This window comes from Notamacropus eugenii, chromosome 5 (genome assembly GCF_028372415.1).
Source record: "Notamacropus eugenii isolate mMacEug1 chromosome 5, mMacEug1.pri_v2, whole genome shotgun sequence".
NCBI classification, from domain to species: Eukaryota; Metazoa; Chordata; class Mammalia; order Diprotodontia; family Macropodidae; genus Notamacropus; species Notamacropus eugenii.
The window spans coordinates 1645679-1660161 of record NC_092876.1 but is presented as its reverse complement, the minus strand read 5'-3'; the positions used below and the strand labels follow the sequence as shown (position 1 = coordinate 1660161).

Genomic DNA, 14483 nt, shown 5'->3' with positions numbered 1-14483 from the left:
GACCCACGAGGACAGGTGATGAGACACCCCCACCCCACCCTCTTCTGACTGAGAGGAGGAGGATTCAGGGATTCAGTGTGCAGAGTAAGGCAGGGATGTGTATACATGTTCTATGTAAACTTAAATAAAATCGTTAAAATTTTTAAAAGAAATGGGCTTTAGAGCTGTCGCCTCTGACCCTAACCTTAACCCCCATTCCCCTCCCTCTGGGCCTTTCTTCCTCCTCTGCCCTGGCCAGGGCACTCACTGCCTGTACTCTACTCACACCTGTAAACAATCCTGCTTTTGTTATCTTTCCTTCTTGTACCACTTCCCTATCCCTGGGAGCCCCAAGCAGCCTCCTTTTTCTAGGTCAAGGATCTGGCCAGTCCAGACCATTGGTTCAGACCTCAGCTGGCCAGGTGTTCCTACCCTCATTGAGCCCCTGCCTCTTCTCCCAAGCTTCTGGCCCTCCTCCATCAACTGATCCTACCGCCAGCAGAATACCGGACCCATCTTTCCCAGGCACAGGATGGGAATGAGGGGCTTGGACCTGGGATCTCTTAGGTCTCCAAATCTCAGGCTCCCCCAACACCTCTGAGGGAAGTCCCATCTGGGGGCCTGGGTCAGGCACTCAGTCCCCTGGGAGGGTCCCAACCTGTGGAGAGACAGGACCATTATCTCCAAGCAGGCAAAGCAGCTGAAGGTCAGGGTGCTGGCCATAGTCACTAGGGGCAGAAGAGGTTGGGTCTCAGCAGCAGCAGAGGAAGCTGACTCACCTGGGGTGCACCTGTCGGCAGCCCTGGGATCTCTCCCACCTCTTGTGGAGTGCCTGCTACGGGAAGGGCCAAGTCCTGAAAAGGCAGAGCTGGGGAAGAGAAAGCAGCTGTGAGGTCCCTCAGGACTCCCCAGGATCCTTAGGCCAGGCTACCCCAAGGCAGGCCTCTCCTTGTGCCTCTACCTGCCAGGGCTCCAGGGCACACGGTCCCACTCCTGGCCCCCCACCCTCCTTCATGCTTCCTCCTCTGCATGGGGGGCCACCCCTTGGACCTGCCTCCAAGGGCTGCTCTGAGGACCCAAGACACAACTACTCTATCCACAAAATGGGAGGGAGCCTGAGCCTGTGGGATGTGGAGCCAGCACAGCCTCTGGGTGCCTGTGGCAAGATGGGGCTTCTTGGAGCTCCTGGACCCCCAAGTGACCATCCCTTCACTTCCCTGTCTGTCAGTGGGGATGAAAGTCACTGCTGCCACCATCCTGGCCCTGTGTCCTGGTCCACGCAGAAGCCTGTAGAGAGGGGCCACTGGCAGGGATGCCCAGGTCCTTGATAGCCCTGCCTCCCTCCCTGCCCAGGGCCCCTCTCACCTGGCACCCCTTGCTCCAGGAGCAGACTCTCCATGGTGAACCATTCCCTGACAGCCTCTCTCTGAGGTGGCTTTCCCTGGGTACAGGAGTCCCTGGTAGGAGGCTCAGCACCCTCATTGGCCTCTTCCACTTTGGTCTTGGGGAGCTGGTCCTTCAGGGACCCTGTTGCCCACATCTCCAGCCACTGTTTGCAAACTGGGGAGTGCCTGTAGAGAAGGCCAGGGTAAGAAGAGGCCCATGTCAAGGCCTCCAGGCAACAAACCTGGCTCACTTCCCCTGTCTGGGGGCCTCTTGTGAAGGGAAAGAAACCGTGGCTCCGACTTCTGGCACCCACCATAATCAGCTCCCATTCTAACCAGCTTGCCCTGCTCTTCCCCTCCTGACCCATACCCCCTTATCTTTCTCACTGCTCTGCTTCCATAGGCCCATTGCACAGGTCACTAACATCATGCTCTGGGCTCTCTGACCTTCATGCAAATGAGTCTGCTCTCTGAACATAAAACTCTGCAGAGAACTATGCCTCACTAATGGGGTGAATGACCACAGAACCTAAACAATGAGTCCTCAGTTCATTTTTACCTCATGGACCTCAGTTTCCCCATCTTCAAAACAAGAGCAAAATGGCCTCAAACATCTCTAAATATCAGATTTAAATCTGGGATAGAATTTCTGATTTTACAATTAAATCCCTCTTTGGGCCTCAGTTTTCCATCCAGGAGATGGAGGGTGGGTGGGTTCTCATGAAACAATGGAATTCAGATTTCCTAAATCTAAATCCTCTTACCCTATGACAAAGATGTTTCTTGATATGGCAGCTGAAGGCTACAAGATATCTCCAAATCTTCCAGCTGGACTCTGGCTCCTTCTCTACTGCCTACAATGACGCCCATGTCTCCCCTATCCTGAAAAAGCTCATTTGATCCATCCCTTCTTGGTAACTATCATCTCTCCTACAAAAGGCAGTCTCCATCCAGTGACTCCACTTTCTTTCCTCTCGCTCTCTTCTTACCTGCTTACAATCTGCCTTCTCATTAATCCACCCAAACTGCCTTCTCCAAAGTCCCCAAATCCAAATGGCCAAATCCAATGGCCTTTTCTCAGTTCTCATTCTCCTTGCCATCTCTGCAGCCTTGGACACTCCAGATCACATTCCTCCTGCATACTCTCTTCTCTCCAGGTTTTTGGAAGAGCCCTCTCAGGTTTCCTCTAATGATGTGACCACTCCTTCTTTGTCTCCTTTCCTGGATCTTTATCCCAGCCTTACAGGCTAACAGCTCCTCAGGACTCTGTCCGAGGCCTTCATCTCTTCTTCCTCTATACTATTTCACTTGGGGAATCTCATCAGATCCCTCTGGTCCCTTTCACCACTGTACCATTTCTGATCCGTTTTCCCTTTGCAGCACCTCTGGTCCATTTCCCCTCTGCAGCATGTCTGGTCAATGTCACCTCTGCATCATCTCTGGTCAATGTCACCTATGCACCATCTCTGGTCAATGTCACCTCTGTAGCATCTCTGGTTCATTTCACCCCCTTCACCAGCTTTGGTCAGTTTCACCTATGCACCATCTCTGGTCCCTTTCACCACTGTACCATTTGTGATCCGTTTCTCCCCTGCAGCACCTCTGGTCCATTTCCTCTCTGCAGCATCTCTGGTCAATGTCACCTATGCACCATGTCTGGTCCATTTCACCCCCTTCACCAGCTTTGGTCCATTTCCTCTCTGCAACATCTTTCCAACATGCCCCCCTTCTCTCCTCTTAAGTAGCACCTACCCTGCTGCACACCTTCATCACCTCACACCTGGCCGGCTGGAGACTCTGCAGGCCCAGGTCTTTCTCCACTCCTTCCAAAGAGAGCTTCTTAAAATGTAGCCCTGGTCACCTCCCTCAGCCATTCAACAAATTCTGGAGACACCCCACGGCATCCATTATGAAATCTAAATTCCTTTTGGTCATGGAAGCCCTTCTCACTCTGGCCCTCGGGCATGGGCCCTACTTGTTTTATTCTCCCCCCAGCCACCAAAGACTTCCCTTCCTCAATCCTGTCCCGGGGTACCTCTCATCCCCTTTTGGGTTCCCCCCATATAAACACGCTGAAAAACATGCTTGTTATATTTCACTTGGTGAACCCGGTGTCTCCCCGCCCCCGATGGGAAGCTCCTCGAGGGCTGGACCCAGCAAAGCACCTAGCACACAACCGATGCCTAATAAAGACTTGTTCCATGGTGGGAAGGGGGGACAGGGTCTGGAATGATTCCTACGACTGAGAATCTCTAAGCACCTCTCTTCCAGCCCTGGATTCTCATTCGGCCAATTAATAAGCTCTAACCTGGCACTATGTGTGTTGGGAGGGCACTGGGGTCTAAACACCTGACTCCCCAACTCATCAGTCAGCCAGCACTTAGTAGGCACCTGCTGTGTACAGAGGGAGGAGTATGGATTTTTAAGCACCTTCCAGCCCTGGATCCTATGGGCAAGTGCCTACAGTGTGCAGGCACTGGTAGGGATCTCTAAGCACCTTTGGGCTGTGCATTCCCCGCCCCCCAGTTAATCAACTAGCACTTAGTAGGCTCCTGCTGTGTGCAAGGATTACAGGGGCTTGGGGGAGGAGGATCTCTAAGGAGCGTCCCCTTCCAGGCCCCGCCCACAGCAGGGGTTACGGCCCCGCCCAGCAGGCTACAGCCGAGGAGACACCGAACCCTTTCCCACCTCCCGCTCAGGCCGTTACCATGGAGACCAGGCGCAACACCTCCCCTTTCCCGTGGTTGCCATGGAGACCCCGCGCCCCCGCCCTTCCCCTACCGCTCTAGGGCCAGACTCACCCGGCAGAGCGGGACAAGAGCGCTGGCGGCCAGGCCTCGCGATGAACTGTGCCTGCGCCTCGAGATGCCCGGGGCTCCCCAAACTACGAATCCCAGAAACGTCTGGGACTGGGCCTTTGTGCTTCCGGACCAAAGGTTCAAGGGTACACCGCGCTCTTCACGCTATTCCTACGCACGCTGCGCGGCTCCTTCTTTGGGAAGTGCGCCTGCGCAAGGGCAGGTCTGCGCACTACCATTCCCACAATTCTCCTCTACCGGAAGGAGGACCTAGCCTCAGAACTCTTGAACCTTGGGGCGATGCGCCGCGTACGATTGTCTCAGCCACTGGGCCCCGAGAGGGGAGAGTGACACCCGAGTCAGAGCCTCACGCTGTCGCCGTCTAAAGGCGAGAGCTTCGGGCCTGCCTCTCGCGGGGCTCGCTGGGAAATGGAGTCCACGAATCAAAACATTCAGGAAAAGCTAATCCCGCCAGGCGCGCTTCGTATTGCGCAGGCGCATATGGACCTGGGGTGAGAGGGGTTTCCATGGCAACGGCTGGGGAAGGCTGAGCCCCAGTCCTCCTGGACGTCACACTGAGTCTCCATGACAACGGTGGGGGTTGGGGGCAGGAAGAGGAGGAAGGGTCCCGGGAGGTTTGGGGGTCGGGAGGAGGAAGGTGCCTAGGGATCTTGTGCTAGATCTCACCCAAGCCGCCCTACTTTGATGAAGCGCATTTAGGGGCTGCTTCCTGCACACGTGAACTCCGGGGATGCCTGTAGACACACCTGGATGCCCTTGGACAACCTAAACATTCCCCACCCGGATGCCACTCTACGTCCCTCTGCGTGCCTCTGGGCACACCTGGGCACCGCGGACACCGGGACCGTAGGCACCTGTCCGCACCTGTCGCACCTGCCCTCACCTGTCGCACCTGTCCTCACCTGTCCTCACCTGCCCTCACCTGTCGCACCTGCCCTCACCTGTCGCACCTGTCCTCACCTGTCCTCACCTGTCCGCACCTGTACGCACCCACACGCACTCACAGCCGCCTGTCCATGCTCCCCCTAGACCTCTCGGTGCTCCTGGGTGCCCCGTGCTTGGACCCCGCAGTCACACTGGGACCTTTAGCTGTTTCTGTGTTAGTAGAGGTGCCTCTGATGGAATAACGAGATTGGGGACGATCTCCCCTGCCATGATGGAAGCTGGATTGGGGGTTGTTTGGAAGGAGGGTCCCAAGCGCCTTTTATTTTATCTGTTGCGCCCTGGGCCAGAGGGTGCCCTCGGGCTCTGAGAAGTGTATAAAGCCTCTGGGGTGGGGGTCTTACCCTGGGGCTTACTGACTCTGGGCAGCCCCTACCCCGCTAAAAGCAGAAGCTGATGCTTCCCTCTCCGCTAACTGGTAACGTATGGGCAGAGAGATGGAAGCGCTGTCTCTTGATTTATTTTTGATTTTCTCTGATACCTGTGTTTGACTAAAGTGGTTGTTAACACCTTGAAGGTTGTTTTCCTTTTATGAATGCACATCTAGGAACCTGTTGTTGTGGGCCCCCCTCTGTGTGTTGGGGTGCTTACTGATAAAAGTGTCCAGGCAGAACCGCCACTGAGCTGGGACTGTGCCTAGGCAGAGCTCTGTCACTGCACTGCCTCAGTTTCCTCTGTGAAAGGACAAGCCTGGGAAGGGAAGCGTCTTTAGTGACTGGGGGTCTCTTCTAGCTCTGGAGCTATGGCAGGATGATAAAAACAAACAGGTATGGGGGAGGGGGGGAAGGCAGGACGCTGACCTTGGGTCTCGGGGGGTGCACATTCTGGCTTTGGGGAGACACCGCATGATTAAAGGCACACAGTCCGGAGATGCCAGGGCAAACTCGGAATAGGACAGCATCTGTCCTTAAGAATTGGTTATAGATGTTTGTTTGGAATGACTGATTGCCTCAGGAAAGGAATATGAAATAGAGGGGAGGCCTGTAAATGCTAAACAGACAAGTTCTCATGCTGATTGACTGACTCATGGTGATGGGGTACAAGCCCAAGCCAAGACCTTTCTCCCTTGGATCAGGAGGACTTTTGTCACATTTGTCGGTAGGGCCCCAGAAAGTCTGGCCTTGGGGGGGTGGGGAGGCTCCTTGGACTCCCCTTCCATCTCTCCCAGCCCGGATACTCCCTATCTGATCACTGTTTAGCATTCTTTTCCTTTGACCCTAGCATCCTCTTCATATTCCCGACTCAGGATGACTGGAGATGACCCAGGATGAGGCAATTGGGGTTAAATAACTTGCCCAAGGTCACACAGCTAGTGAGTGCCAAGTGTCTGAAGTGAGGTTTGAACTCAGGTCCTGCACTGGTGCTCTATCCACTGCACCACCTTAGCTGCCCACAATGGGAAAGCTACCTGAACAGGGACTTGAACCCTGGACCCTCAGATTAAAAGTCTGATGCCCTACTGACTGAGCTATCTGGGGCTCCCTAGGAGAGACTTCTGGTTCCACTGGGGCTTGAACCCTGGACCTTCTGCATGTGAAGCAGATGTGGTAACCACTACACTAGTAAACAGACCCAGGAGAGTAAGTGCCTGGTGTTAAGTATCTATCAAGACAGAGGACATTTTAAAACAAAGACAAGTTTCCCCTTGTCCAGGAGTCTTCAGACTCTCTAGAGAGAATGAGAGGGAATTACAACTTTGGTAACTGTCATCCAGAGGGATGTCACCAAAACAGCCTCTACTCCAACTACTTGCTAGTAAAGGAAAATGGTTGCCATGGTGCTGGCCCCATTTTGTTGGTGGACACCCTACCTCTGCTTCTGCTTTCCCATGCCCTCATGGCTTCCAGCCCAGGCTAAAGAGTAGGGATCCTCAGCCTACAATCGATGGACACCCCCCAATCTGCACCCTTCAGATCTCAGCTCAGGGACTTGGCATTGACTAGGCAAGAGGTGGGAGAGCTGGGTCCTCCTGGCTAATTATGCCTTGGAGGATCTGTCTCAAGACACCCAGCAAGCTCTCCCGTTGGGTCTCTAGGATGCCATGGGGCCCATGTTTTTGGAAGTCTCTGCATAGGGGCCAAGCTCTGCGAAGCAGCTGGCAGATGTCAAAGACTAAACAGAATGAATGGCCTCTAAGCTCTTACAATGGCTGCTCACTGCACTTCTGGAAGTGGCTGCTTTGTACTCTTGAGTTCCAGTTACTACTCAGCGGAAAAGGCAGGGTCATAGCTTAGATCCAGGGTTGTCCTCTGAGTTGGTTGGTCTAACAAGCCAAGTAGGGCATAAGAGACTTGTATTGTGTAATGGAAATGGAAGACCCCAAATCACCTACCTCAGTGTGAGTGCCCTTCACAGGCAGTGATGTTGCGAAACCTTTACCAGCTGCACTGCTTGGTCTGCTTTATGACCCAATGGACCCTCACCCATGAAGACCTAGGAATGACGGAATGATGTTTTGGTCACTGGTGACTTTGCTGTCTATGAGAGATCTCCTCTCTGGACCTCAGCAGCCATTAATTCAGTGATGAGGGGTGGAGGCTCCCTGAGGGATGGGAGTATGACAAAATCTTTAGACTGACAGCTGCTTAACTGGCATAGGAGAAAGCTTGGAGATGGGGCAGACAAGATATTTCTCCCAATTCCTAGGCAGAGAACATGAATTTTACTGTGGTCTTGGGGCCTGAAGTGAAAAGTGATGGCAAACCAAGGCTCTCTACTGTGGGTTCAGAATCAGTGGAGGAAAGATGCAGCCACAAGCTTGTGTGGTTCCCAAAAGGAGTGAACAGACTCAGGACAATGCGATAGCCACTTGGGGGAAAGGGCTATGCCACCATCATCGGGGAAAGAAATGATTGGGTTCCAAGCCCAACTTTGCACTGCTGCCCTTCCTCTCTAGGGCTGTGTGGAGGGCTTTGATACCCAGAGGAACCCCCCATAGCCAGGCACTAAGATTGAGTACAGAAACTGCAGAGTTCCCTGGGCCTCCACGGGCAGAAACAGGAGCCTGAAAGCAGGAACTTAGGATGAAGTACATTTTGAGGTGATTTAAGAACCCAGGTCCCTTACTCCAAATGTACTGCACTTTCCACACTTCCACATTTTATTATCAACCCCTCCCAGCCTTATGGAGGAAACTGAGGCCCAGGGGGGTCATAAGGTCATGGACACTTCTGTTCTAGAAATGACTGGGAGCTCCTTGAGCAGGGGAACAGCTGGGTGACACCTTTGTCTTAGGAAAATTATTTTGGCAGCTGTGAGATTGTGAATGGGGTGGGGGTGGGGAACCACAGCAGAGGTCAAGGGAGAGAGGGAGCTGCAGTGGCCCAAGAACCCTCAGGACCTTGAAAGTTTCAAACCCAGAGGTGAGGGAGAGTGAGGGGTCCCAGTGGATCCCAGGTTTCAGGCAACGTCAAGACAAAGCGCCAGACTCTGAGATGGAGTAAGGGGTGGATGATGTCTGTGCTAGTCCCATTCTCCAGAGTTCTGATGCAGAGACAGGGGTGTTCACCCAGCAGAAGGTCTCTTCTCATCTGTCCCACTGCTTCCCAATCAAGAAGCCTGCTCCTGGCAGGGACTCAACAGCACTGTCCTGTTGACTTCCGAAGTGGACAAATGGGCCATTTCCCCAAATAATGGCAAGCAGTGGGCATCAGTCCAGAGGTGGATCATGCCACTAACAGGGGGCCAAACAAGCAAATGGACAGGTCAAGGGACATGGCTGGCAAAGGTCAGGGCCAGGACTCCAACCTGGGCAACCCATCTTACTCCAGAACTATCATATTCTCCCCAGGGATGCACTGGGAGGCTGGAGAGAGCCCTGCAGTGCCCTCAAATTCAAATATAAGTAGGCTTTGCCTCTGGCAAGGTGGTACCTAGGTAGCACAGTGCATACAGTATGGGGCTTGGAAGCAGAAGGATGAGTTTTCACAAGTTCATATGCAGCCTCAGACACTAAGTGATGCTGGTCAAGTCACTTCACTATGTGTACCTCAGTTTCCTCATCTGTCAAATACGCTGGAGAAAGACATGGCAAATCACTCCACTCTCTTTGCCAAGAAAACCCCAAATGAGGCCACAAAGAGTTGGCCACAACTGAAAAATGACTGCACAAGGTTCTGCTTCTAGAGAGTGGAGCTGATGAGGGGCTAAGTCCTGGTTCTGCCCCTTATGCATAACCCTGAGCAAGTGCCTTCCCTTCTCTGACCTGCCTTCATTTCCTCCTCTGAAAAATGACAGGGCAGGAGTCTGTGATCTCTGAGGTCCCTCTGAGTTTGAAATCTGATTAAGACCAGGAAACCATTCATATTGAGTCTCTACTGTGTGGCCCTGGCACGCTACAGGCTGATAGGGCACTGAGATGGGATGAGCCCACCAGCCCCACCCAGCTGAGGCCACAACTGAAATCTCATCCTGGTGAGCCTGATTTGAGGACTCTCCCTCCAGGCCCCAGGGTTTTGGCAGGGCTGGGGGGAGTGAAAGCAAGCTTCTCTATGGGACCACACATCTCAAAATTCGCGGCCATCACCTAGGGGCCACAAAATGGCAGAAAAGACACCTTGGTAATGACAGGTAAAATGAAGGATGAATATTTATTGGCCATCCTTAATGCACACAGGAGGCAGAGGGCAGAGGCCCTCCCCCAGGATGCCCCTAGGAATGTGGAGTAGGGGATGTGACAGAGATGATTTTGACCCCCATCCCATCCAAGTACAGGCCAACCAACTGAGATCTACACTTTCATTTCCCCACTTGACCCCCAGCCACAGTCTACACACATGGGAGACAAACCCCAGCAATGAGGGTTGAGAATCACTTCCCCATCACAGCAGTGGCCTATAACTTATATATGCAGGGAGCATCTCTCATAGGGGACCTGCCCAGTCTCTCTGACTTCCTGCTCCCCTCTGTTACCCACTCCAATGATGTGAGATTAGAGAAAAAGGGAGAGAGAGTAAAGAGTGAGGTGAGGAAATGATGGGAATGCCAAGCCCACAAAGTCTGGGTGAAAGACCCCTGTGACTTCTTTATGGAACTATTCATGGAACAAGTCAGTAGTAATGCCCATCTGTCACTCCCATGCAGTCTAAAACTAACTCTGGAGGAGAAATCTGGTATCAGATTCTCTGAGTGGCCTGGGGGAATGAAGAGGTTCATTCCCAATGAACATGGAGTATGGCAGCGTGGCCCCCCCAAAGGGGAAGGCCAAGGGGAAAACCAACTCTTAACACTTCCCTTCCAACCACCAAAGTGACCAGATGGAGTGAGGAACCCCTCTTTCCATTAGCCCAAGGGCAAGCTCCGTAGGCAACCACAGAGGGCTTCAAGCACCCAAGGTACCTTCACAGATAGGTGCTGGCTACAGGATCATAGAAGATCTCTCCAGTGTGAATTCTCTGGTGTTGAATAAGGTGCGTACTCTGGTTGAAGGTTTTACCACACTCACTGCATATGTAGGGTTTCTCTCCAGTGTGAATTCTTTGATGCCGAGTAAGGTTTGGGCTCTTGTTGAAGGCCTTCCCACACTGGCTACATTCATAGGGCTTCTCTCCAGTGTGAATCCTTTGGTGCTGAGTAAGAAGTTTACTACAGTTGAAGGCCTTCCCACATTCATGACATTCATAGGGCTTCTCTCCAGTGTGAATTCTCCGATGTTCAGTGAGGGATGAGCTCACTCGGAAGGCCTTCCCACATTCATCACATTCATACGGTTTCTTTCCAGTGTGGATTCTCTGATGCTGAGTAAGGAGTGTGCTCCGGTTAAAGGCCTTCCCACATTCATTACATGCAAAGGGCTTCTCTCCAGTGTGAATCCTCTGGTGCTGTGTAAGGTGAGTACTCCGGTTAAAAGCTTTCCCACATTCATTGCACTGATAGGGTTTTTCCCCAGTGTGAGTCCTCCAATGCTCAGTAAGGGATGAGCTTACCCTGAAGGCTTTTCCACATTCATTGCATTCAAAGGGTTTTTCTTCATTATGAATTCTCCGATGCTGCCTCAGGTGTGATGTCTGGTTGAAGGCTTTGCCACAGTCACTACATTCATAGGGCTTGTCTCCAGTGTGAACTCTCAGGTGTTTGGTAAGAAGCGCGCTTTGGCTGAAGGCTTTCCCACATTCTTTACACTTGTAAGGCTTCCCCTTGGGATGGCTTCTGGGAGGGTCTACTCCAAGAGAGCCACACAGAAGGTCTTCCCTGCATTCGTTGTACTTGTCAGCTTTCTTCTCTGCACAGATGATCTGATGTTCGATCAGGTGAGAAAGCTGCTTAAAGCTTTTCCCACTCACGTCATGTTTACAGGCCCTCTCTCCAGCTAAGGAGAGATTCTGGTGGAGAATCAGAAATGGCCTCAGACTGATGCTTGTGTCACATTCATCCCACTCATAGCCCAGGGCCCCAGACTGGCTTTGCTTACTGGTGACACTTCTCTGCCTCCAGTGGCTCTCCTGGTGCTCTTCTAACTGTCCATCACATGTCCAGGCTTTCCCCAAACTGGGATTCCAAGGGCCATCCTGGGCAAGTCTTCTCATCATCGTCCCAAGGGACATTCCTCCTTCAGACACATCCCAATCTGGGGCTGACTCTTTGGTTTCAGGTCTGGTCTTCTGGTCTGAAACCAATTTAACACAAAATTAATACTACCAGATCTGACCAGATCACCCTCCTGCCCACCAAATGCCAACAGCTCCCTGCTGGCCCCAGGGTCAGAATCCAGCATGTAAGGTTCTTCTGTCTTGTCCAGCCTCTATCTTGCTTCTTCCCAATCTGTGGTCTGGCCATATCAGCCCACTGGTCATCTTTTCTCTACCTCGGCATCTTACCGAAACCTACAGTGTTCTCCCTCCTCACCTCAGCATCGCAGAATCCCTGGTTTCAATCAGGACTCAGCCCAAGGGGCCCCCCGAAAGCCCACAAGGACTCTCCATCCTCTCACTGCCAGTACCTTCCCACCCAAGGCTATCACGCCTCATAGGGAGATAGAAACATTTGTTTTCTGGTAGACTGTAAGCATCCTGAGCACAGACTTGGATTCATTTTTGCCTTGGTATATTTAATAAAAATAAATGACCACCCACCAGACGACTGACTCCTGGACTGGTAACTACTGCCATGAGGATCAGACAGGAGCTGGGAGTGACATCTACAAGGAATGACTGTGTCCAGGGCCCCTGTGGGCAAGGGCTGCCTATCTGGGCCCACATTGTTTAATCAATGCTGGCTGAATATGGCTCTGAAAACTAGGCAACAGGAATTTGGGAAGTGTGAAAAAAGTGGGGTACAAAAGGGGAGATCCATCTTTCCAGCCTTGGAGAGTGAAGACAAGTGTGGGAAGGACTGGGGTGGGGTGAAAGAGTCCTCTGAATCACCTCAAATACACAGCCGACACAGCTGAGGCTCAGGAGGTCACACAAGAGGAAGACAGGACTCAAAGGGATGGAGGTGGAGGTGCCAAACAGGGACCCAGGAGAGCCTTGTAGGGCCAGTTTGCCCCCAGCCTAGATTAGCGCAGCAGGCCCCTAACAAGGCTCCCATCCTGCAGCCTCTGTTCCCCTTCTGGGCTCTGCATCTAAGGAACTCCAAGGTGACTGGACTAAATGCCCCACTACCACAGCCAAGTGTGAATCTAGGACGTCGGGCTCTCTGACTGGGGCTGTGCCTGCTCACATGGCCTCCCAGGTGTCTGGTGCTTTGGTATCTTGGAGGACTGTTACAGGGGGAAAGACGGAATGATGGGAGTCCCAGAGGGAAGTGAGGAGAGGAAACCTGTGCCTCACGTGACATGCCTGGGTGGATGTGTGGAGACTGAGGAAATACAAGACGCCCCTTCAGGATGCAAGAGGAGGAAGGGAGCCCCAGGAACAGCTGGACAGACACCAGCAGAGCAGCAGCATGAAGCCCCTGTGCCTAGGGGAAGGGGGTGATGACAACCAGGCCAGGCCAGGCCAGGCCAGAGCAGGGGGCAGGGAAGACGGGATGCTGAGCTCCTACTCATGGGTCTCACCCCAGGCCCAGGCCTTATGGGCCTGCTCTAGGGGGATGAGCCACATCTGGAAAGGGGAGGAAGGGGCAGGACAAGGCCTTGGAGCTCTTGGTCAACTGATTTCTTCTGCTGGGAAAAAAAGACATGTGGGCTAAAAAATGACGATGACCAATGGAGAGCGGATACCGAGGCAAAGAGGGGGCTGACCCCAGGGAACCTGCAGAGAATGCTGGGTGCTCCAGCCCTGCCTGGGGAGGTGGGCCTGGACACTGTCCTTCCCCTCCCTAGACCCCAGGCTTCTCTCTCCAAGGAGAACTGGGCCTGGGGGCCTCTGAGGCCAAAGGAAGGTAGTGAAGGGGCAACCGTTCTCAGACATCTGGCCTTGAACCTGGGGCAACCTAGAAGTGGCTTGGCCAGGGGCCAGAAGTCACTCAGACCAGGGACAAGCCACGGAGGGGTCAGTTAAAGGGGGGGGAGGGAGAGCCAGGGCCGCCTCAAGACCCCTCCTCCCCACCCACGCACCTGGATGGGGGCCGCTCGGGACCTCTCTCTCCTCCATCTGCAGCTCTTCTTGCCCTAGGTGGGAGATGGCAGCCAGTTTGGGAATGGAAAGCCCTATTCACAGGGAGAGAGAGAGGGTATGATGTGTGGGCGCTCCGATCTCAGGCCCAGGAGCCCATCTTACAGGTGGTGGATTCCAGGCCTCACCCAAGCTCCCCATTCTATGGATGAAGAAACTAAGGCCCAGGGAAGGGAATGAATCAATGTCAGGAGCCCCCAGGGGCTTGACTGACCTCTCCAAGGGCTTTGACCTTTCAGCCCCCAGAGATGCCAACCCTGTCTCCCCCTTTTCCTCTCCTGGAAAGCAGATACTGAATTAAGGGATGGAGGATGCAGGGAGAAGCCTCTTTACCCAGGGAGACCAGGTTCCTGTACGTCTCCATCATCACGTCCCGGTACAGCTGCCTCTGAGAGGGACCCAGCCGCCCCCACTCCTCGGGGGTGAAGTCCACAGCCACATCCCTGAAGGTCACAGGCTCCTGAAACATGAAGCACACGCCTGCTGACCAGGGGACACAAGGACGGAGACCCCGGGGGGCCCTGGACAGGGCCAGGCTGGGCTAGGGACCCAGGGCTGTTACCAAAGGTCTCCTGGGGAAGGCAGCGGGCTCCAGATGCAGGATGCACCCCAGTATCTGCCTTGAGGGGCTGACAGCCTTATTGGAGAAGGAGAGATTCAGCCGTGGAAAAGACCAGACCAGGCTGAGGGGTGCCATGGGGCAGACACTCCCTCTTATACACCTGGATTCTGCTGGCTGCTACCTGTGGGCCTATGGGCAGTCCCTGGGCCTCAGTTCCTTCCAAGGTCCCTGTGCTCCTGGC

The 14483-nt window shown here is 53.5% G+C and overlaps 2 protein-coding genes, 1 long non-coding RNA gene and 1 other non-coding gene across 4 annotated transcripts in view; 1 reads left to right on the top strand and 3 right to left on the bottom strand.

The window, feature by feature from the left end:
- LOC140508114 (uncharacterized) overlaps window positions 1–4323 on the bottom strand; it is a 40397-nt gene extending 36074 nt beyond the window's left edge. The window contains 3 exon segments of the mRNA XM_072615883.1: window positions 759–847; window positions 1345–1550; window positions 4166–4323. Of these exon segments, the coding sequence (XP_072471984.1) occupies window positions 759–847; window positions 1345–1519 (264 nt within the window). The 5' untranslated portion in view covers window positions 1520–1550; window positions 4166–4323.
- Window positions 4324–4585: 262 nt separating this feature from the next.
- Window positions 4586–5641, top strand: LOC140508137 (uncharacterized). Its single transcript, XR_011968320.1, has 2 exons — window positions 4586–4674; window positions 4874–5641. It is a non-coding gene; the product is annotated as an uncharacterized lncRNA (long non-coding RNA).
- An 889-nt stretch (window positions 5642–6530) lies between these two features.
- On the bottom strand, window positions 6531–6604 carry TRNAK-UUU (transfer RNA lysine (anticodon UUU)). Its single transcript has one exon. It is a non-coding gene; the product is annotated as a tRNA-Lys (tRNA).
- Window positions 6605–9695: 3091 nt separating this feature from the next.
- Window positions 9696–14483, bottom strand: part of LOC140508116 (uncharacterized) — a 138634-nt gene continuing 133846 nt past the window's right edge. Inside the window, exon 6 of the mRNA XM_072615885.1 lies at window positions 9696–11257. Coding sequence (XP_072471986.1) covers window positions 10465–11257 — 793 coding nt within the window. The 3' untranslated portion in view covers window positions 9696–10464. The remainder of the gene's footprint in view (window positions 11258–14483) is intronic.